The 22,150-nt window shown below is 48.8% G+C and overlaps 2 protein-coding genes across 2 annotated transcripts in view; one reads left to right on the forward strand and one right to left on the reverse strand.

Annotated features, from left to right (window-relative positions):
- PGS1 (phosphatidylglycerophosphate synthase 1) overlaps positions 1 to 15,529 on the forward strand; it is a 16,410-nt gene extending 881 nt beyond the window's left edge. Inside the window, exons 2-10 of the mRNA XM_015879912.2 lie at positions 3,395 to 3,584; positions 4,014 to 4,091; positions 5,148 to 5,247; positions 5,887 to 6,076; positions 6,414 to 6,592; positions 7,032 to 7,565; positions 10,753 to 10,901; positions 13,406 to 13,548; positions 13,931 to 15,529. Of these exons, the coding sequence (XP_015735398.1) occupies positions 3,395 to 3,584; positions 4,014 to 4,091; positions 5,148 to 5,247; positions 5,887 to 6,076; positions 6,414 to 6,592; positions 7,032 to 7,565; positions 10,753 to 10,901; positions 13,406 to 13,525 (1,540 nt within the window). The 3' untranslated portion in view covers positions 13,526 to 13,548; positions 13,931 to 15,529. The remainder of the gene's footprint in view (positions 1 to 3,394; positions 3,585 to 4,013; positions 4,092 to 5,147; positions 5,248 to 5,886; positions 6,077 to 6,413; positions 6,593 to 7,031; positions 7,566 to 10,752; positions 10,902 to 13,405; positions 13,549 to 13,930) is intronic.
- DNAH17 (dynein axonemal heavy chain 17) overlaps positions 13,738 to 22,150 on the reverse strand; it is a 27,436-nt gene continuing 19,023 nt past the window's right edge. Inside the window, exons 62-81 of the mRNA XM_015879915.2 lie at positions 21,925 to 22,040; positions 21,538 to 21,730; positions 21,213 to 21,448; positions 21,014 to 21,136; positions 20,502 to 20,706; positions 20,203 to 20,367; positions 19,991 to 20,131; positions 19,700 to 19,870; positions 19,404 to 19,526; positions 19,066 to 19,259; positions 18,841 to 18,989; positions 18,583 to 18,710; positions 18,221 to 18,448; positions 17,755 to 17,946; positions 17,491 to 17,670; positions 16,968 to 17,150; positions 15,957 to 16,139; positions 15,594 to 15,737; positions 14,890 to 15,115; positions 13,738 to 14,112 (exon numbers count right to left, since the gene is read on the reverse strand). Coding sequence (XP_015735401.1) covers positions 13,865 to 14,112; positions 14,890 to 15,115; positions 15,594 to 15,737; positions 15,957 to 16,139; positions 16,968 to 17,150; positions 17,491 to 17,670; positions 17,755 to 17,946; positions 18,221 to 18,448; positions 18,583 to 18,710; positions 18,841 to 18,989; positions 19,066 to 19,259; positions 19,404 to 19,526; positions 19,700 to 19,870; positions 19,991 to 20,131; positions 20,203 to 20,367; positions 20,502 to 20,706; positions 21,014 to 21,136; positions 21,213 to 21,448; positions 21,538 to 21,730; positions 21,925 to 22,040 — 3,528 coding nt within the window. The 3' untranslated portion in view covers positions 13,738 to 13,864. The remainder of the gene's footprint in view (positions 14,113 to 14,889; positions 15,116 to 15,593; positions 15,738 to 15,956; positions 16,140 to 16,967; positions 17,151 to 17,490; positions 17,671 to 17,754; positions 17,947 to 18,220; positions 18,449 to 18,582; positions 18,711 to 18,840; positions 18,990 to 19,065; positions 19,260 to 19,403; positions 19,527 to 19,699; positions 19,871 to 19,990; positions 20,132 to 20,202; positions 20,368 to 20,501; positions 20,707 to 21,013; positions 21,137 to 21,212; positions 21,449 to 21,537; positions 21,731 to 21,924; positions 22,041 to 22,150) is intronic.

A 22,150-nucleotide genomic window follows, 5' to 3' on the forward strand; every position in this document is an offset into this window, starting at 1 on the left:
CTGTGTTGCTCTGGGGCAGTGCTGTGTTGCTCTGGGGCAGTGCTGTGTTGCTCTGGGGCAGTGCTGTGTTGCTCTGGGCAGTGCTGCACTCCCTGTGCCATGGTCCTGGCAGAACCTTTGGTTGTGTGCTTCTCCTTCTGTGGGCTGTGCAATTAGGAGTACAGCTCGTGCTAAAACTAAACTATTAGAACAGCAGAGGTGATTACAATTGCTTGGAGCCGCATGCTGGGTTCAGAGGTGATGAAACAAAAGCAGGTGGGTTGGAACTTCATGATCCTTGAGGTCCCTTCCAAGCCAGGTCATTCTGTGATTCTGTGATCTTAATAATGATGTTTCTCTAGTCTTTGGGCATCACTTCTTGCTGCGTTTGGCAAGAGAGCTCTGGTAGGGCCTTGTATTGTGCTGCAGTGAATGCAGCATCTCTCACACTCCCCTGCATGAGTGGGGCCTTGTCTTGAACAGCAATATCTGACACCACAGCACATCTGTATGTCCTCACACTCAACAGCCATTCTGTGCTTGAGCTTGCAGTCGTCTCAGAGCTCATTATCCCCAATGCTCTGCTGCTTGCCCTTGGTGTAATCTAGGGGCAGCTCTGCAGGCTCCACTTTTGGTTTCATTGGCATTTCTTGATGCATTACTAGACTGAGTCCTGGAAAGGCACAGCTGAATTCAAAGAGGAGCAGTTTGTGGATCCCCGCGTGGTGACGTGTGTGTGGGTGAAAGCACAGTGCCTTACCCCGCAGTTTCACTTCACCTCTCCTTTCTGCAGATGAGGTTTTTACACTGAAGAAGCGTTTCAGCTCTTTCATCAGTCTGTGCACCAAAACCACGACTTTTAAAAATAGAACGCATACAGAAAATCCCTCATTTATATTTAGGGGCCAACTTCTTATGCAGAAAAAGATTTGAGGTGGGTTCCTTTTAGATCTGTTTTCTCTTTCTGGTTAACTTGATGATGTGGAATACATGGGAAGGCTTCCCCCCCATCAGGCCCCTTCACCAGTTTCTATTTCTCTGAAAACTCCTTTGTTGAAGTGTGGAATTTTGATGATTTCTTCATAATGTTACATGGTTCCTAATTGTTGCATGTTGCACATGAAAGGATTTTGCTGCACCGACGTGGCTGCTTGAACTTTTTTGCTGTGTCTGTGGGCAGAAGGTGCTGGTTTGATAGCGGTTAATGTGCTGTCACTGCTGTTGGCCAGAGCAAAATCCTGATTTACTCTGTATATGTACAAGTCTTAGGCTCACAGCGTGAATATAGGCTGAAATTTCTGCTGTGAATTAAAAGATCAAACAGTGTAGGTGCGCTCTAAGCTGCAGAGGCAGTGAACAAACCCAGTGTGTGGTTAATGGCTATCAGTGCTGTGCGGAAGGGATCTGGGGGTTCCTCCTTCAGCAGTGGTGGGGGCTCTTGTCGAGCTGAACTGGATGTGAGGGTGTGTGTTGACCTGCAGTGCTCGATCCTTGCCAGAAAATGGCTGCTTGGAATTGTGCTTTGTGAAAGTGGATTCCTGGCTGCTGTGTAGTTGGTTCTGGAGGTATCGTTGGCTGGGTTTTACCCACAGAGTAATAAGGAAAATAGTTATCTCCTTTATTGATTAGTTCTTACTGTATAACGCCAAAAAGCCAACATAAAAGTGCTACTGAGTGACAACGTGGCATCTCGTATGTGCCTCTTGGGACGCAAGTTGAGCAAGATCCTGGGCAAGTTCTGTGAAGATGAACTTGAGAGTGCTTCAAAACCAGTATTTCTTGCCTTTCTTTCCTACTTTGAAAGGAGCACCCTTCCCTCCCCCCACATCTACTGTGAACCATTCCAGTTGTTTCCAGCAGCCATAAGTCGCTATCACTTCTGGATGTCAAGTCTGAGCATAGTCCCCATGATCTGCTGCAAGTCACCATCCCAGGAATTCTTGCACAAACTGACTCAGACTTGTGTTACAATGAGTAGTCAGTGACAAACTAGTGGATTTTCCAAGAAATGCAACTGAAAGCTGCCTGGCTTCTGCGTAAGGGTGTTCGGAAACCTTGTGAAGATCCAGTGTTTTATCATGAAGCAAAGGAGTGAAATCATCTTCCTGGAATCTGTGGTCATTTGGGCTTTGGGATTATGGTAAAACCTAAAAGTTCCTCGTAACAAATTCTGGTAAAGGTCGTAATCAAGTTTCTTGTTGGTTTGTGGTGATGGCAGAAGGCAGTGGGGTGGGATGCAGGCTGGTGGCTGCCCCCTATCCCTATGGGACTCAGTGTTCATTCCGGATGGGGCGGCCACCCCCACTCTGTCCTGGTTGGCATTGGTCTCTTGAGAGCGGGTTTTGCAGACCCGAGTGTTCTCTGTACAGTTTGGGGGATGTAGTTCGGTCACTCGCTCCTCGATTCCTGGATCTCATGAGAGTCACTGCTGCTAATTGTGTTGAAATGTGGTTTTGTCATGTGGACAAACTCCCACCAGGAGTTATTGTATGACTGGATGGTTTTGCATGCATGTTAAGCCTGCAGAGAAGAAAAAATGCCATTTACCTCTTGTCATCCCCTCAAGCACGACTCTCAGCAGTAAGTTGGTTTCTTTTCCAGATGACTTCAAAGCACTGAAATTTGTTCAGCAATTTCTTCTTAAAGAATGAGCTTCCTGCTGCTTCCCCTGTAGTTACTTTGAAGTTTGTCAGAGGAGCTTTGACCTTCTTTTAGTGCTTGTGCACAATGCAAGTGGAAGGAAACCTTGAGTTCCTCGGTTGTGATGCTTAGTTCACACTGTGTACCCCTCAGTTTGTACCCCTTGAAACACACATTGTCCTTGGGCGTGTTGTTGGGACTTCATTGCTTTCAGGCACTTTGCATGTTCTAGATCTCTTTGTTTCCTTGTTCTGTTTGTTTCATGAAAAAACTTACAAAGCATTGTGCCTTTTACAGTGTTTTTACTTGAAATGGAAACGTGTAACCTTTAGCTTGGCTGAGAACTAAGCTAGAAGTGGCAGTGACCATATATCATGGCAGAGCTGTAGCTTGTGTGGTTGGGATGGAGTTCAGAAGTGATTGATGGCAGAGAGAGCTGCACCGCGGCAGCACTGCCAGACACCTGGTTTGTGGGTGCTGGTAGGGTTGACATCTCAGTCTCTTCAGCTTCTAAGCTGTTTCTTCTCCTTCACTCTTGTGGTGAAGTTGTTTCTCACTGCCACTTGGGACAGGAGCTGATGATGTTAACATCTGTCACCTTTCGCATATGTTTTCCTATTTCTAGGTTTGGTTTCTGTGAAATATGGGAAGGGAAAAGGCCTTCTTGCCTTTGTGGATCCTTACAATGTACTGGCGCTGGTTGCAGCTCCTTCTTTGGAGGCTGTCTGTAAGTAGCAAAGGCTCTGCCACACAGAGTTCCTTCATCTCTTCACAGATCATCATGGCTTCTCCTGGCCCCACTGCTCACCCCGCCGGTTCCTGTGATCACATCCATGCCTTGCTCCCTTTGTTCAGAAGGAGCACACAGGTTCCAGTGGATCAGGAATCTGGTTCCAGAGTTTGGAATCTCCAGCTCACATGTCAAGGTGCTTTCTTCTCCAGCTGAATTCTATGAACTCTTGAAGGTAAGTTGTGGGTACCAAGTGTGAATGTTCTTTGGGAACAAGAATTTAGATCTAGCCAGGTTCTGAGTAGTTCACAGGGTGGGACACAGAGGTTTAAAGTGGAATGAAAGCTGGGGTTTCTAGTGTGATACAGATACAGCTCAGAGCTTGCAGCTAGTGTACTGTAACTTCCCTTGTGTTGAAGAGTTTTAGCAGGGAACGAGTTCCTCAGCTTTCCAGAGAACATTGGCTCTTCTTATTTCCTTAATTTTTGGGTGCAGCAGTGGAGCTGGTGTTGCTCTAGAAAGACCAGTGTGTTCTACATCCTTACTGTGCTCTTATTTCATTGTGCCTTTCCTCAGGTGCGAAGTGTTTCTGTGGTTTAACAGCTAGATCCTAGTGATCACAGTGACCATGGGCGAACCTGAATTTATTTTCTGCTACTCTCAGGTGCAGATCAAAACAGCCAAGCAGCGAGTGGTGATGGCTTCACTATACCTGGGAACAGGGCTCCTCGAACAGGAGCTGGTGAGTATGGAAGGGGATTGAGAAGTGGGGGTGAATGCAGAAAGAAGACACTTCCCTTTGCAAAAAGCATCGGTGTAAGAGCTGTATGTGAGATGCAGTTCATGAACTTGTAATTTCCTTAAAGCTTTCATGCAGATTTACTTTGTGTACATTTTCTCCTCACGTTGAGAGCTTTCTCATGATTCTTCACTGCATTTATGTACTTATACTTGGGATGGAGGAGGGAAGTGTATGCAGTTCTATTTTAAGCCTTCAGCAGAGCCTTGGAAATAGTGAACGTATTCATGAATGGATGAGCTCGGGAGGTTCTGACTGTCAGTGGTTACAGGCATGCGTAGTGCTCCAAGGGCTTTTGCAGGACTGGGGTATCATGCTTGATTTTATTTCCTCGTCTATATGTAGTCCTGTGTTTTGTCCTGCAGATGCAGTCTGCAGATTCAATACTAGCACTCTGCATTTAAGACAGAGGTCAGTTTTGCTTTGTGTTGTTTACCTTTTCTGTTTCCTGTCCTTCCAGAAACAAAAGCATTCTCTAAGTCCTTTAGGGAGAAGTCTGACCTTGGCCAAATTATTATGTTAGAATCAAATTCCATTGCAGGGTAAAGGTGGGCTGAGTCCTGCACAGCGATTTGTGTCTGGTTTTGTCAGGGCTTGTACATGAGACTGGAATTTGCATGTGACAGACAGCCTTGTAGCCAAGGAATAAAACTGCCTCTGTATAGTGTGTGCATTCCTGCCAAAGTTTTTTGTTGGTAATGAAAGTCTGTGATTTGGGAGTGATGCTGGAACTTTTTCTGCTGAAATGAATTGCTGTTCAGAGACTGGAAGAATGTATGCCTGTAAAACTGATGCCCTTTCATATGCTGCTTTAGGCTGATAGGGTAGGATGCCAGTCTGACAGATGCGGTGTCTAAACCAGCAGTGTTTTGCATGACTAGGAAATACTCGTACTAGAGTATGGAAACTTTCATGACCACTGACCTCCTGGTTTCTGAACACTTTCCTTATAAAGCTTGACTTGCTTTCCGTAATGAGTAGTACAATCTCTCTCTGCAGGTGAATTGCTTAGAAGAAACACTGGAGAAATCATTGCAAGCAAATGAATCACCAAACCTCAGAGTTTCCATTCTGCTTGACTACACCAGGGGATCTCGGGGTAGATATTATGATACATTACTTTCTTCAAAAGCTTATTTTAGTCAGACTGGACACGCTGTCGTTTTTGAGAGAGACTGTCTTGAATGACAGGACCTATAGGCTTAAATCACATACATTTCAAAACCTGTCCTGTTCTGTACCAGTAACTGTGTATTCCCAGAAAATTCTTGAGCTGAGCTGCTCTTCTTCAGAAAGTAATTGATAGGAGCCAGAAGATCACAGGGTCAGATGCTGCGCTCTGTGTGACTTGTGCTTTCTCGCTTGCCTAGTTCACTCGTCAGTACATTTGTCCTCATCCATCGTGCTCTTTTTTCCTTTCTAAAGGAAGAGTGGGGAAAGTGTTGGAAGTAGCAACACATTTAATCTTCTGCAATGACTTTTTGTAGCCTGTGTTGTCTTTAGGTGTGGAATGGTGTCCGTTCCAAGCCCATTCACCTATAGATGTATAATTCTAGATGTTGATAGTACTGTTGACGTAAGTGCAAATTAAAAGTGATTCAAAAGAAAAAATGCTAGTAGCTGCCTGATGTGCTGGCACTGTACTCTGTGAGCAGCCTCTAGCTGAGGAGCTGGTGTGCCATGTCATTCTGTTCCTCACACGTGGTGAAGCAGTGTATGAAAACTCTGTGTCTCCCAGGCAGGAAGAATTCTCGAACAATGCTAATTCCGCTGCTGCAGAGATTCCCTGAACAAGTGCGTGTCTCCCTTTTCCACACCCCAAATCTGCGTGGACTTCTCAAACTCCTGATTCCAGAGCGTTTTAATGAGACCATTGGCCTGCAGCACATCAAGGTCTATCTCTTTGATGATAATGTCATCCTGAGCGGGTGAGTCCTTTCCTCTTCAGGCCTTTCTGTGGTTGGTTTAGCTGAGTTTTTGATGCCACCAGGGTTATCTAAACTTCATTATTTGCACCTGGTCTTTCTATAATGATCATAATAATGCTTTTCTGTTATGGAAGAGCAACTATTGGTCTTTCATATGATGTTTTTATATGGAAAAGTCTTTCTCAAAAAAGAAAAACATATATCTTCAGGATCCAAAAGGAGATGTCCCATTTGTACTTTAGTCTTGTTATATCTGGAGTGAGATCTGCAACCTAGGCTGGAGTGTTCAAGTTTGTATACCTATACCCTGTTCTGGAACTTTTCTTTTCTCTCCTAGTGCAAACCTGAGTGATTTGTACTTCACCAATCGTCAGGACCGCTATGTTCTCCTGCAGGACTCTCCTGAGATTGCAGACTTCTTCACGGAGCTAGTGGATGCAATTGGAGACGTGTCTCTGCAGCTACAGCAAGATGATACAGTCCAGATGATGGAGGGGATGGTACACCCCTACCAAGGTAGGAGGGTGTCTCCTTACCTGGTTGGATGATATGATCCAGAGGAAGGGAGGGATTTGTAAACTGGTGTTAACGTCTGTAATTTTAGATGTGTGTACCCATACTGAAAGTTTTGTAAAAATAGTGCAATTTTTGGTAATTAGTATTTTGTAGTTCAGTCTGTTCTGGGAATCTGATGAGCACTGAATTAGGAAGAATACTGAGAACAATGGATTTTTCAAGCAGCTGCTAGTCAAGTTTCAACCCCTCTTTGAGCTGAATGTTTTTTTTCCTCTGCCATGTGGCTTTGCTGCTTTTGGAATGTGTTCAGCTTTGGAGAAGAGAGTTGTGTGGTCTTTGTCTGGACTCCTTGTTCTGATGTGATGTCTGGCTACTCAGTAGGCGAAGCATAGCTTTGTACCCTTAGGTCTCAGATGATCATTCTTGTTTTTTCTTGTAGGAGATAAGGTGAGATACTGTGAGATAGCAAATCGAAGAGTGATGGAAGTGATTGATTCTGCCAGGACACGACAAGAACTCCTTCATGCAAAGACTTTTCACAGCAGCCAGCAAGGCAGCTCCACGTTACCCCAGCATGACTCTGAAGTGCCTGGGGATCTGAAACCAGAACCTGACACGTGGATCTATCCCTTAATCCAAATGAAACCTTTTGGGATTCAAATAGATGAGATGGTCACAGAGACACTGCTGACAGAGGCTGAACGAGATGCCAGGGTATACCTCACCACAGGGTACTTCAACCTGACACAAGCTTACATGGACCTCATTCTGGGCACTAGGGCAGAGTATCGGATTCTTCTGGCCTCACCAGAGGTGAATGGTTTCTTCGGTGCCAAAGGGGTTGCAGGTGCCATCCCTTCTGCCTATGTTTACATAGAACACCAGTTTTACAATGAGGTCTGCTGCCTTCACCAGCAGGAGAGGATCCAGCTGCAGGAGTACTCAAGAGCTGGATGGACTTTCCATGCCAAAGGTAAGATGTCTGTTTCTCAGGAGGACTTGTTCAGAAAGGACGTGTGCTTTACATATATTTTGGTTGTGCAGCTGGTGAGGGGATGCTTGGATGCTGAGTCTAGATTCAGCCTCCAAAAGGTTTGAACATCCTGCTTGCTTAAGCCTGGAAGATTTGAATCACCCAGGAGGCAACTATGCCAAGTCATATCTTGCCTCTGGATTTCCAGTTTAAATGTAGTCCTAGGGGTTATACAAGAATCATCCTGATGGTGACAGTAAGATACTGCCTAGGCGTGAAATGAAAGAAGGCATCTGAATGGGTATTTATATATACATGTATTACTGTGGTGGCAATTGTGGTTCTTGTATCCCTCTGGATAGTTTGAGCAAAGAGAAGTGATGGCTGTGCTGTGGGCCCTGTGCTGTGGGCACGTTGTAGTCCTGGACTCTGGGTCTTCCTGGAAGCAGGACTTTGTGGGGTGACCCCACACTTCAGAGAATTTGTGCCATCTCCCCTTTATGGCACACGGTGAAGTGCAGGATACTGATTAGGTGCACCCTTGTGCCTTCTGGGAGCCAGAGGGGAAGTTGTTGAGAAATGGATGTTGCTTAACAAATGTAGATGGTAAAAATAAATAAATAAATAAATGTAGTACTGTCATCATAGCTCTTTGCAGAAGGTCCCAGGTTCTCTCTTGACAGAGCAGTCAGGCCATTCACAAGCCCAACTTGACCTGACTCTCCTTTTTCCTTCCAGAAAATCCAGATGCTGACTCTCCTCTTACATTATACACAGTAGAATGTAGTCATGCAAATAGCTGAGGACACTTGGCTGCTTACAGCAGGGGACGTATGGTATGCAAGCAATGCTCAGCCAATCTGAGGCAGTTCTGCTGTGCATGGCAGCACCTTCTGCTGCTCTGCTTTGGGAGCAGCATGCTGCTGTCACTGTGTCTCTTCCTGCAGTGGCTCAGCAGTCCCCCAGGGCAGCACGGTTCCTGTAAGCAGTGCCCCATCTAACATAGCAGTTGCCCCAGGCTGTGCAGAGGGGCACTGTCACTGTTTGCAGCACGTGTCTGGTGGGAAGGGTGGAAGGATGCGCCCTGAGCCAGCACAGGCCTGTTCCAGGGCCCTGACCAGTAGTTCAGCTCAATTTGTTTGTTTGAGATTAGCTGCTAAGACTGTGGGAATGCCTCTATTTAACTGGCTTCCTGCAGGGCTGTTTGGAAGAAGGTTCAGAGGTGGCAGGGAGAGAAAGCTGCTGAGTAGGCATTCTCTTGTCTAAAGAAAATACACTCGTGTTACTGAGTTGCCTATGTATAGAAACTGTGAACCTTCCTGACGCATGCTATGCCTGGTGGCAGTGACATCAGCCTCTGCAGCTGCAAAACCTTGCCTCACTGCCTTGTGGTGCCTGCCTGGCTGGAAGCACTGTGTGTGCTGCCTTCCAGGAAGCACCTACTTGAAGGCTCTGTGCTTTGTAGGTTGCTCCTCTTGCCGGGCACTGCTGGCTCCCAATGGGGTTTCCCTTGTTGGCCCTCACTGAGCATGGCAGCTCTCCCAGGATCCCAGAGGATACCTGCCCATCACCCTCTGTGCTGCAGCAGGAGGCTGTAGGGCTGCCTGGTGCTCTGGGAGCAGTGTGAGGGGCTCAGCAGAAGGGGAAAAAGGAGGAAGCCCTGGGGCAAGTGAAGGGTAACTGCACCTGGAGTCTGGTTCCTGGACTGGAGCACGACACTTGGCAGTTCCTCTTACCGCTTTGTTCTCATGCTAAGATGAGGCTGCCTGCAGCAGTGTGGACCAGCAGGTTTCTGGGTGGGGTGCTATGGGTGATGCAGGGCTATCTTTTGGGATTAGGGTCCCTTCCATGCAAGTGTCAGGTGACAGAATGCCAGGCAGGTGGCTGTTTGCTCTGAGATAAGCCTGCATTGCTGCTATTGAGTGGTGGCCGGGAAACTGCTCTTCCTCTTTCTGGAAAGGTGAGTCACTGTTTGAGCAGATTCTGCCAGGTAGCCATAAAGCAGGAGACGCAGTAAAGGGCTGCTGTGTGGCTGCTTAGAAGGAGCAAGATGGTGGCTGCTGTCTGGCATGGCTCTGTCTGCAGAGATCCTCCCAGCTTGGGCACCAGCAGGCCATGCAGCTGCCCTGATCGCTGGCACAGCCTGCAGGAGGTACACTGCTTCTTCCTGGGCTCCTTGCCTTCCTCTGCATCACTGTGGGGCAGTCTGTGGGGCAGCCACAGCACGGGCAGTGCCAGCTCAGGGCCTGGAGGTGCTGCTGAAAGCAGCAGTGAAGCTGCTGAGTGTGTGATGTGGGGGCGGGGAGGAGGTTACAGGAACCAGTGGTGAATCGGCAGCTTCTTACTCAAGGCATTCTTGGAACTGCTCTGGGGTTGAGTTAGGAAACCTGTTTCTATTTTAAGGCCTAGGTGGTTTTTATGGTATGGTTTCTTTGTTGTAGTCTCCATGTGACTGGCAGTGGGGATCAGCCATCTGTCAGGAGCCGCTGGGGCTGTGCCCCCCAGGGAGGGCAGAGCTGTGTGGTTGGCGGCCCTGTAAGCCTTCATCCTGGCAGGAACTGAACTCATCTTCTGGTGAAAATCACTCCTCAGGAAGCAAGTGGGCGTCGTAATTAGCACTTCTCTCACCAGTGCTTATTTCACGTGAATTCACCTGTCAGAGCAGGGAGATGCCTCTTCATGCCTCTGTCTTGTGAGGTCCCAGGAAGACAGTTGCTCACTGTTCTCTGCTCCTAGAACAGACAGCTCCAATGCTCATGTACCTGTGTGATGCTCCATCCCTTGGTGAAGGTTTTCTTTTTGCTGCAGAGTACTGATGCATCGTTTACCTTATGTCAGTGCATCTGGGATATGTTGCAAAATGACCTCTAACTTAATGACTGTTACTCATTCAGAATTACTTTTGGGGCCCTCTGTGCAGCGTATTTACATTCTTCAGGGCACGTCCCAGCAGCCCCTGTGAAAAACATGCAAGTTTGGACAGTGCAGGCTGTGCAAGTGTACCCCAAGAATCACCCAAATGCAGGGAATTGTGTTTTTGAGGGCTTGCTTTGTGTCGTGAGCACTTCTAGTTGCTGTAAATCTCATATGTTTAATTCATTTCTTCCAAGTGAAGCAATTGTTTGAGGCCACCCCAGACATTTCCTTTGTCTGCCAAACTTCCTTTCTTCTCCTGTTTTTCCTGCAGGCCTCTGGCTGTACCTGGCAGGGAGCAGCCTTCCCTGCCTAACCCTGATTGGGTCTCCTAATTTTGGATATCGATCCGTTCATCGTGACTTGGAAGCTCAGGTTGCAATAGTGACAGAAAATAAAGCTTTGCAGCAGCAACTTCACCAGGTAAGCGGCTGTTTCTGGGGAGATAATGTGGATGCTGTGCTTTTTGGTCGCATAGGGAATGCTGATGACGCAGTTGCAATAAAAACCCTACAGCCACAATAATTCAAAACCTTCTTGAGCATAGGAAGTCTCAAGGAGCTGTCAGTTAAGTGACTATTGATGAGATGCCTGCTACAAGTGCCTGTTTCTGGGAAATGGAGGCCATAATGGGAAAGAACATGTGTCCCCAGTGAACTCAAGTACCAGAGTGCACAGGCAGTGGATGCTGAGAGACACAGAGAGGATCTGCTGGCTCTGCTGCTCGTGCATCACATTCTCAGGCCTTATCCCCCAATATTTGGGCATTGCTAAGGTAGCAGCACGCTGAGCTGATGAGGTCAGGCCCTTGGAACCTCCCATCTCACACTTCTGTAGGACTTCGCTTCTCAGGCGTTTGGGAAATCCTTTGCAGGACTATGAGTGCCAAGCAGTTTAGCCCTTGGATGGCTGCCCGTGGTCTGTGGAGGTGAATGAGGGCAGCAGATCTTAGCGTAATTTCTACGGTAAGAGCATTTCTGGGCTGGTCAGATTGCATTGCCCACAGAATTATGTGCAGCAGCTCTTAGTGTTGACACAAGCGTTTTTTCAGTGGCTTAATGTTCAGTGCCCAGGCTTTTTCTTTTCTCATTAGGCAGCTTGGACTGTTCAGCACTCTTGCTGCTTCTCCAACCCCTGTCAGTCTCGACTCTGAATCTTCTGTGGGAGCTGACATCGTCCCCTGTAATTTCACTTGTAGTGCTCTGATGGGAGGTTTGGTGCCTCTGTGTGCCACTTAAAGATCAGAAAAATGCCTTGTATTAAGCTGAGTCTTGGCATAAGAAAGCACAGATCAATGGGAATTGCCCTATTGCATCAGGGCTCTTCCACAGAATGAGTCAGAGTATATCTAATCAAAAACAATTCTATTACTGGAAGAGTTGCTTGAATATTTCAATTCATATCTTGCCTCTACTTGTTTCTAATGGAAGGAGAGAATCAATGAAAACATGACAGAGGAATTTTCTCAAACATTGCGGCAGTGATCTGATTTAAAGGGCTCTGAATGATCCCCATTTGCTGGAAGCTGATTCTGAGATTGGCTGTTTACTGTTCTGTGATCTTTGTTCAGAGGACGTAATTTTATGCCGGGGTGACACAGCCTTAATGGAGTGCTCGCTCTCTCTCTGTGCAAATTACAACTCCATTCAGTGCTCCAGCCGAAATGTCATTTTCAGTTACATGAGCAAATGGAATTCTCAGTGCCCGTTTCTCAGGGAGTCAGATGTGTTCCAGGCTTTTCTATTTCACATTTCTTTCTTTGACCCTTTAAACTTTCAGCCTTCTTAGTAATAACCTTCTGAATAATAACTGAGCTTTTAATATCCCAGCTGATGCGCAGCAGCCACCTCTTAACTTGCACCACGGTGAAATCCCTTTGGTTGTGCAACATCCAGTTCCAAATATCACCAGCACTTTTAAAGCAGGGGGTGGGAAAGAAGAGGTGGGCTGGGTGTCTCCCTGAATGAGCCGAGCTTTTTTGTTCAAGTCTCTGGATTTCAATTCAGATAACTGCTCTCACTTCAGGGATCGGCTTACCTCACTGTATCAGATGACCATGACACAGAGGCTTCTTAGCAGGACTGATGATAGCATTTTGGGTTTCTAAAATTAGACTGGTTTGGCGCACACACTTCTTCTGTCTGTTCCTGGTTCGTGTTTCTGTGCTCCTTTCCAACACCTGGTTCCTGCTTTCTGCATTGCACTCTGTGTTCTTTCTGTTGTTTGTGACTACTAAACTAGTCAAAACATCAAGTATGGACTTAGAGGAGATGATCTGCTCCTTGTTTGCCTGCAAATCTAGAAACCTATCTGGCTTTGGTAAGAAAACCACTTCTACATCTGCTAACACGTGTGACATGGGCACACATTATCATCATGATGGTTCATTTCCTCCTTCAGCAGCGTTGTGTACACAGTGAAGAAGCTTAAGTGTTTCTGGTAATGTAGTTGAAATCATGACTGCATATTCATTTGAAAACAGTGCTTGAGCTGCGTATAGAGAGCAGTGCGTAATCCAGTCTCTTGAGGTTATGATAAGGTTTCCTTTTCTGGCAATTACAGCAAGGGATTTAGGATTGTTCTGAAACTACAGCTGTAAGAGAGCTATGCTTCAAGGCACACAAAGGCAAAACCTTCTGCCTTTGCTGTTTGTAGAGTTGAATTGCTAATTCTTGAGGATGGCTTTGTTAGTGTAGTGGTAGTCACCCAGGGGTGGAGTGCTGTGGCAGGGGCTTGGGAAGGACAAATCCTATGCTATGTCCTTGGTGGGTTCATTGCTCTGTGAGCTGTGCTGCATGGAATGAGACTGTTATGCTCGGGCTTGTAAGAATCCTGGCAGGATCATGGCCAGTTTTCCGCCTTGTCTTACAGGCTGTTGTATCTAATTTATCGCTTACAAGTTGCTGGGATGATTTTTCTCTATGCAGGAGCAGGAGCAGCTTTACCTCTGCTCAGGTGTGGTGTCATCATCAACATTCGAGCAGCCAAGTCGGCATGTGAAGCTGTGGGTGAAACTGGTAACGCCTCTGATCAAGAATTTCTTTTGAAAGAAGCAGAGTTGCAGCTTTGGGTGAGTTTTCTGCTGTGCTGATGGGGAATTTATGTGACACTGACTGTGTATTACTAGTGCAGTAACTCCTACCATGGAAACAGGGAGAGTTGGGGGGGGGGGGAATAGTGCTTTATCAGAAACCACCCACTGAAAGCCAGTATCCATCATGAGAAACTGTGTGGATTGCAAGAATAGTCTCCACACAACAGCAGTTCCAGCACTGTCTTTATTAATACTTTGCTGAAATAGCTGTGGTGCAACCAACTTTAGACTAAGTTACGTAAGGGGTTTTGGGTAAGTAAAAGTGTTTGCTGCTTTCCATAGTCATGGGAGTTTAGGTCTGCAAAAGCAGAGCAACAGCAGCAAGGATCCACTTGGCGGCTTTTTCTTTTGTCTTTAGGTTAAAGGTCCAGACATAGGTGGGACCTCGCATCCGTGTCTTATAGACAGGACATTCATAGACGTTCTTGGTGTCCATGCGGTCCACGGGGATGGCTTTGATGAAGATGACTGGCATCATGGGCGTCAGCTCCTTCAGCCGAGCATCTGCGATAGCCCCAGAAGGGATATCCCATCGAGCTCCTGCACGAGTACAGAATTATCCTGGTACTAGCAGCCCAATAGCATTTTTCACTTCAAAAAGGCTGTTTTTTAACTACTAATGGGTGGGCAGGGGTTGTTCTAGCAGCACAGTTGGAGAGGGTAAAGTCTGAAGGCTGGGTAGCCACGGTTTAGTAGTGGTTAGGGCTGACGTGTTGGTGTCTCACTGTGACTCATGAATACATTTTGCCTTGCCGTGTGTGCGATGTCTAAATAAACTGTGCCCCCACTCATCCCTTCAGTGCAGGTTTGCATGGAAGCTGCCTTGGGGAAGGTAGAACTTGGCTGTGGTGTGAACTACAGTAGCTGCCTGACTTGCTCTGTGCCCTTGTTTAGGCTGGCCCTTTTGGTGCTCAGCTGATACTGCCATCTCATTCCCCCTCATTCATTTTAGCAATAATTGTTTTATGTTCTGAGTTTCCTGATTTGTCTTATTCACACGTTAAACAGTAGCGTAATGTATTTATTTGCTAGAACCATGCAGCTTAAAGCAGCTGAGGCCTCAGGTTCTCAATAGGCAGTCTGCCTTTAGTTTCTGGTTTGTGAAACTCTGCATGTAAACCGGGCTGCTGCTGCCCTCAGCTGGTTTGTGTCTGACATTGGCATGGGATAAAGGCTCCACTGCTGAGCTCTGCAAAAGCTGCCCCCAAATTTACTAAGTTAGTGAGTAACTCTTGATATGTTTGCAAAAGTTATTAATTCTGACCCAGGCTTTCCCTGTGCCTGAAACATCTCCTACAAGATGTAATAATCTTTTACCTTCCATGAATAATCCATGTACATAGGAGCCTTCTCTGGGTGGAGCTGTCATTTCCTCCCGGTATTTCTTGGTCACTTCCACTGCAAGGCACATCTTGTCCAGTGGCCATTCGTTTTTTCTAGCCATAGACTGCATGATAGCAGTGAGGAAAGACTGGGGATTGAAGAACCCTGCCAGCCACACCGTCACAGGCAGCACAAAGTCCGTTGTCCAGACTTCTAGTTCCTGGAAAATAAAACAGCAAAGTGCTGTAGAGCAAAGTGTGGCCTTTGGACGGTGGAGCTCTGCTTTAACATCACAGAGCTGAGCTTGGGGTGCCAGGCAGGCTGGGGTGGTGGCATCAGTGATGAATAAGTATCAGATTGCACTGCAATTAAACTCCAACTGTTAATTTGGACTGTAGTAACTAACTGCTGTTGTTTTATTTTTAAATACATGGTTTTATTAAATACATCTCAGAAAAAAAAAATATATATATATATATAAGTTATGTTAGGGTATCTCGTGTTCTTTCAAAACAGCATCATATACTGATGGTGAACTGGTCTCAACCTTGGGCTCTCGTTTGTGGGATAACAGTTCAGATACTTTAAACTGCTTAAACTAACATGGACAAATAAAACAGTCAACTACCAGTGAGTCCTGCTCTCCTGTGGTATCTACTTGTCCCACAAGCTTTAGTGTTCAAACGAAATCTGCTCACCCTGATGCGAAGGAGCAGGTCTGCGTACCAAGCTCCCAAGCTGAGAAGAGAGGGGTAGGCGTAACGCGTCCAAGATTCAGGCACGTTGTCATAGAAAAGAGCATTGGCCAGCTCTTCCATGTCTGCTGTAATTGTTAGTTCTCCCTTAAAGAAGACAAAAGTTGGGGCAGGTTGGAGCTGGAAGAATGCTGATGGCAGTGTGTGCTTTCAGACCCTGTATAAAGCACAGGGCTTGGCCTAAAAGCATGAGCAAAGGCAGCAAAGTGGTTTGTACATGATGGGCTTTGAAACAAGCAACAGCTATTTGCACGTCACAGGAAATGGTTGGGTAGGGAAAAGGTGCTTTCACCCCATTGCATTTACCTTTAGCCCCAGATCTAATTCTTTCAAAGAGCGCCTGATTTCCTGGGTCAGGATGTTCATTCTTTCACATTCCTGGAAGGCGACCACCACGTACGGTGTCTTATTCTCTGCTTTACCCATGATCTCTGCCATGTTGAACGGCTCCGGCAGCTTGTCGATGATATCGTCTAGGACTGACTTCACCTGGACAAAGCAGACCATCAAACTGTTATTACTTAAGGAGAAATGCAGTGAGTTCACAGTTAAAAGGCAGTAAGGTTCTTTTTCTTTCTCTGCCTTTGTGCCTTTCCTGTTACTCGTGTTCCACTCTTTGACTGACTGCTCTTGGATCTTAAAAAGCTGCAGCTTGCTGTTAATAGCCAGGAAGCAAAGGGGACTGAAATACAAGTATAAAGGCCAAGGAGCCAAGAGGAAAGCTTTCATTATTTAATTAAAACAAAGTCTGTGTTTTTAGTAGTTATTCTCATGTGTGGAAATTACTAGGCCTGCTTTATCTACTGAGCACAGCATGTGACCTGCATTAAGCCACTGCACCTCTCTACCCAGCTTGGAGCACTGCTGCCTTTGGTAACTTCACCCTGTTCACACTGAGAGAAGCCAAACAGGTTGGGCAGCTTTTCTACCCCTTTGGGTTTCTCAGGGTGAGTGGAGGATTGCAGCTGATGGTGCTGGGTGAGCAAGGCCTGTATGGGTATGGGGATGTGGGACCAGGGGAGCCACAGCTCCAGGCTCTGCTTCCTCAGCAGCTGTAGGGGGTGAAGCTCCTGCTGGTGTTCACTTAGTGCCAGTACTAAATGGATCCCAGTGGAGCCTGGGCATGGGGCCCCAGTGCAAACACACTGCAATAGAACCTCCCTTTGTGTGCCCTTTGTGGAGCTTGCTGCTGTGCCAGTGTCCCCTCTGCATGCTGGCAGGGCTGGCTGTGACACTGAGCTGCGTTCCCTGCTCAGCTCTGTCCCCCCCCTGCCCCACCAACCACCCCCCAACTAAAGCAGCAACATCTTCTCTTACCTTTTCCTCGCGGGAGGTACCTGAGCCACCTCCAGCATCAGATTCCTTGGGCTGCATTTCTAAAACTGTCCGAAAAAGCCTCTCAGAGGTGATGGTCAGGAAACCAATCTCAGCGTTGGGATGGAGGCCATACAGGTAAGGGCTCTCTGGTGGCAAGTTTTCATCGATGTACTCGTGGTAGCCCTGGGCACAAGTTGAGCAGATACATACACGTAAGTGCAAATTTCCTTTCTGCCTTGAATAATGCACCCTCACTCTCTGCTCTTGGTGCTTGGCAGCTGCCTGCTGGTACTTACCCAGGCTGATTTTCCTCTTGTCTTACCTAATTCTGTTCCTTACCACCCCAACCACAGGAACTATTTTTTCCAGTGATGCTCCATGTTTCCACTGGATGGAAAAAGCACAGCTTCTTTTTTTTCCTACACTCCAGCTTGGGTTGAGTGAGGGAATTCTGACCAGCAGTGCTTTTCCACAGCAATTAACATTAAGTATTGCCTCCTGTGCTGAGAGAGCTCTTCCCTACCTTGTAATCCAGGCTGGGTGGGATCTGGAACCCCGGAGCCAGGTACAGCTCCCCATCCAGCATCTCCACACCGATGTATTCGCTCAGGTAGGTGCGGCACAGCCGCCGGTCCCAGTCATCTGTGATGTGCCCTCCATACATGATTTCACCAAAGAGGTACCGGAGATCATCCCACGGCACCTACCCAGAGACACTGCCATCAGCTGGCTGCAGTCCTTGCAGGGCTACTCTGCTGTGTGTTATGGCCGCCGTGTAGCCCCGTACCTTGGGGTTGGCCTCCAGGTAATTGAACAGGACGTTAATGGAGATGGTCAGGTCCCCATTGTTGAAGGGGTAGGGGCGGTTCCAGCCTTGGGGTCCAAACTTGCGCCTTTCTGCCACCACAGCATGGAAATAGCAGAGAGCAAACAGAATGCTCTTGAACTCATTCTCTTTGCTGCACATCTCCAGTGTGTCCTGTGGGGGAACAGCAGTGAGGGGGGGGTTCACTGGTGAGTGAAGAACAGAGGTTGCCATCCCCTCAGCCCTTGAGTAGCAGCAAAGGGGAATTGAGGAGTCTATATTTCAAATAAAGAAGCAAACCGACATCTAATTCCATCTTTAAAAGGCTTTTTGGGTGGTTAACTATTGCCCTCATTTGGTTCATTAGAACACTAAGGATCCATACATGCTCCTATGACTCATTTATGTGAGACTGGGAGGGAGCAGTGCAGGGAAGCAGTGCGGGTACCTGGGTGAAGAGGTCGAGGGCTTTGTGCAGGTTGGCGTGCATGCCGGTGGGCGGCTCGTTGGTGATCTTGATGGAATTTTCCAGCAGCCCCTGTGGGATGATGTGTGCCTCAGGATTGGATGCTGGCTCGGCGCTCATGAACACACGGTAGTCGGGGTGGCTGTCGGTGCTATGCTGCTCCACGCGCTTGTCCAGCGTGCTCAGCCAGCGGGCCACCAGGTGGATGTTCTGCAACACAAACCCTGCATGTTCTGTGTGCTCTGAAATACGGTTTTCCCTTGGACCTCAGCACAAGGCAGCTGCACCTCAGGCTGAGGATGCTGCTAGGGCAGTCAGTGCCATGAGGTGATGGCTGTGCCCACCTGCAGGATGACCCAGTGCCCCTGTTCTGCTGCCACCTCCAGAGCCTGCTCTGCCACCACCTCCTGGCCCTGCCCCAGTGAGACGTTGTGGATCTTCCCGTTGTCGATGGTGAAGTCCAGCTTCTTGCCTGGAAGGGGAGGAATTGGCTCTTGCTGTTAGTGCTGATGGGAGCACAGAGCAGCTCCTGCCATGCAGGGCTTCACAAAGAGCACCGACCCATTGCCTGTGTGCTGCAGCGCAGCTGGGACTCAGCTTACCCAGCGCTTCCACATCCTTCAGAGGATCAACTCCAGGTGAGAGAATGAAAAACACAGGAGTGGAGGGGCTGCTCTCCTCATAGGACTTGGAGAACTCCACACTCCTGCCTTCCACATACTTGCTGCCCATCTTCTCCTCCACAAAGTTCCTGCAGGAAAGCAGCACCCACAAGTGAGCTGGGGACACGTGCTGGCTGCAGGCTGCTGTTGGTGCAGTGCGGGCACCTGACGGCGTAGGTCATCCTGTCTGGCCGCATGCAGCGCAGCATGCACAGCTTCTGCAGCGCTGTTTTGTTCTTCCACTCCTTGGGGAACACCTCCTTCTCAGGCACCTCGGACTCGACGAACTTTTTCCATCGCTTGGCAGAGCCCTCGATGTCACTGTCCAGGTTCTTGAACTCTTCCATCTCTGAGAGGGCCTGTGGACACAGCTCTTTGCTAGGCACTGCCCCCTATCCTGGGGGGGATTAACACAGTGCTGTGTTCCCTCTCCAGGCACTGCAGCTCAACCCCAATCCACTGCTGGGCCACACTTTAGGACTGCGCCATGAGCTGGAACCAACCTTGATGCCACCCCAGCCCTGGTGCTGCAGGAAGTCCACAGGGGATGTGACACCAGCCTTGAAAGGGAAGCGCAAGAGGAAGTCCAGCTCTACTGGGCTCACTTCTTTCTTGAGGGCCAGCACCTGGTGAGCCGAGAGTGCAGGTCGGTGGCTGCTGCACAGGAGCCCCAACCAACAGCCCCAGCAAGAAGCTCGGAAGGAAGGTAGGGTAGCAAAGGAGTAAGATAACGTGTCTAAAATAACAAATCCACATCCAGTACCAAACATTGGAAACCCAACACATTCACTCACATTACCTGGAAGGCAACCTGGGCCAGGAAGATGAGTTTGTCCTGCTCAAAGAGCCCGCGGGCAGTGTACATGAAGACTGAGTAGGTGATCTCATCTGTCAGGTTGATCACCCGCTGCTTCACCTCCTCAGCCTCAGCTGTTCGTTGGATGGCTTTCTCGAAGACCACACTGAATGCCTAATAGAGAGCCAGGGTGGGCTCAGTGCTGTGCTTCTGAGGGCTTCGTTAGAGCAATTAATGATGAAATACCCAACCCCTGCTCCACAGAAAGCGACCGCCGCCTCGCCTTATGCTTACCTTTAGAGAGAACTGGTAGATGGGGTTGATTTTGTTGAGGTCGCTCAGGATGAAGTACAGCAGGGATGCTCGTTCTGCTGCTGGCCGGTAGTTCTCCCTGGCCACGTTTATTTCTTTCTCTGTGACTCTGGCTTCCTTCACCTTGAGTCACACGAGTGCAGTGTTATGGTCATGCCATGCAGCATCACCTGCTGCCCACGCTGCCCACTTACCTTCTCCTCAATCTCCATGGCTGTGCGCTTTGTTGTCTCCAGGTTCTCCACCAGCGCTGTGTCCCCCAGGAAGTCCCCCGAGGCAGCTGAGAGCCGGGCGAGCAGGGAGTCCTCCAGCTCCTTCAGGTTGATCTTGAACTCATTCTGGCTTTTCGTGAGGTTCGCCTGCACACAGCACCCAGGGAGGAGTGAGCCATGGCTGCGGCGACGCTGCTTCCACTGCTGGGGGCTCAATAGTCCCCATGTATGCAGGGATGCAGCAGGCAGGAGCAGCCCCTGCAGTGCCCAGCAGCTCCCACCTTGAGCTGCTCCAGGTCGGGCCGCTCCGCGCTGACCACTGCAGCCAGCAGCTGCTCCTCAAGGCCGTCCCGCGTGACAGTGAAGTTGATGAGGGTGCACTGTGCCTGCAGCTCGGGCTGGAAGTGGGGGTTGAAGTACTTGGTGTGCAGGATGAGGCGGAACTGTGGGTGGTACTCCACTTCTTTGTCTCCTATCCTAATGTATCTGTTTGGGTAATTATATTAATTTCTCTAAGTTTGGTAGTAACTCATGCCAGAGAGAACCTGATGGGGATGGGGAAGTGGCTGGGATTTACTCCATTTATCTGGATTCATCCTGCAGTTGTGCACAAGAACATGCCTCTCAAATGACCCAAATCCCATCACCTATAACCCCCCCCCCCACTGGAAATGCCATGGGAACAGTGAAAAGTATGGGATATGGCCAAAGCACTTGTGTGAAAGGGGACAGGCCCCAGCTGCTGCTGTGCACAGATGGGCATCACAGAGCAGCAATGGGTCTGCAAGCCCACCTGCCCTTCTTGATGGTGTTCCTGCCCAGCAGGTGATCCAGCACTGGCTCCACTGTCTCACCGATGTCCTCAATCAGCAGCGTGTCCCCTTCAGAGACCGCCTGCTCGATGGTGTCCAGATAGCTGTGAGCAGACAGGAGGGGGCTTAGAGGGAGCTCAGGCAAACACACCCCAGCCACCCCATCCCACAGCATCCCACCCCCTCTGGCCCAGCCGGATGGCCTTCAGCCGCTCTCCGTATTTGTTCCTGATCCACTTGATGCCCTGCAGCTGAGCGTCCACCACCAGAGGCCACCGCGCCGTGTTGCAGAGGATGGTAGCGTTCTCCGTGGAGGTGCGGTCGCTGGGCAGCCCCTGGTTGTTCCATATGGCCACGTCGGCAGAGTCGGTGAGGAGGCTGAGGGGATCCAGCTCTGGTGTGGTGGGAATGGGCACCTGAAAGAGAGGGGACGTTGGGGCCCCAGCCTGGAGCAGCACAAAGCCCTCAGTGCTGGAGCAGAGCCGGGAGACTCAGAGCCGCGCACCTTCAGCTCCTGCAGGTAGGGGATCCAGCACTTCTCCATCAGCTCAGCCCGGTACTTCTTGGTGAAGTAGCCGACGTAGGACACGAAGGCACAGATGAGCAGCACATCCCCACACAGCGTCTTCTCCTGCTCCCTGAACATCTCCACCGACTCAGCCCAGCGCACGTTTTCAGATGCCAGCCCCCCGACCAGCCTGCAGGCATTAAGCATAGTGTGGGGGCAAGGCTGCTACCACCCCTATCTGCTGTGATGGGCAGGGGCCCACAGCACCACCCCCTGCAGTTCCTGGCCCACTCACGAGTGGGGATTTTTAGCCTAGGGGAGCAAGGACCCTCATTCTGTGTGGGTCACAGGGGGGAGGCGGTGCAGAGCCCATCTGCAGGGTACCTGTTGGCTAACGAGATGACTCTGTTGGTTGCATCAGCCTCCTGCTGGCATTTGATTTTTTCAGCCGTCGCTTTCTCAAACTGTGCAGTCAGTGTTGCCAAATTGGCATTCAGGTCCTTCAGAAGAAAACATGCTCACTGTTAGCTCCCACTCACACAGAGCAAGATGCCAGGAGAGAGCTCAGCAGGAGCTCAGAGCTCAGTGATGACTGAGAAGACACAGCTGC

The sequence above is a fragment of the Coturnix japonica genome, chromosome 18 (genome assembly GCF_001577835.2).
Source record: "Coturnix japonica isolate 7356 chromosome 18, Coturnix japonica 2.1, whole genome shotgun sequence".
NCBI lineage: Eukaryota > Metazoa > Chordata > Aves > Galliformes > Phasianidae > Coturnix > Coturnix japonica.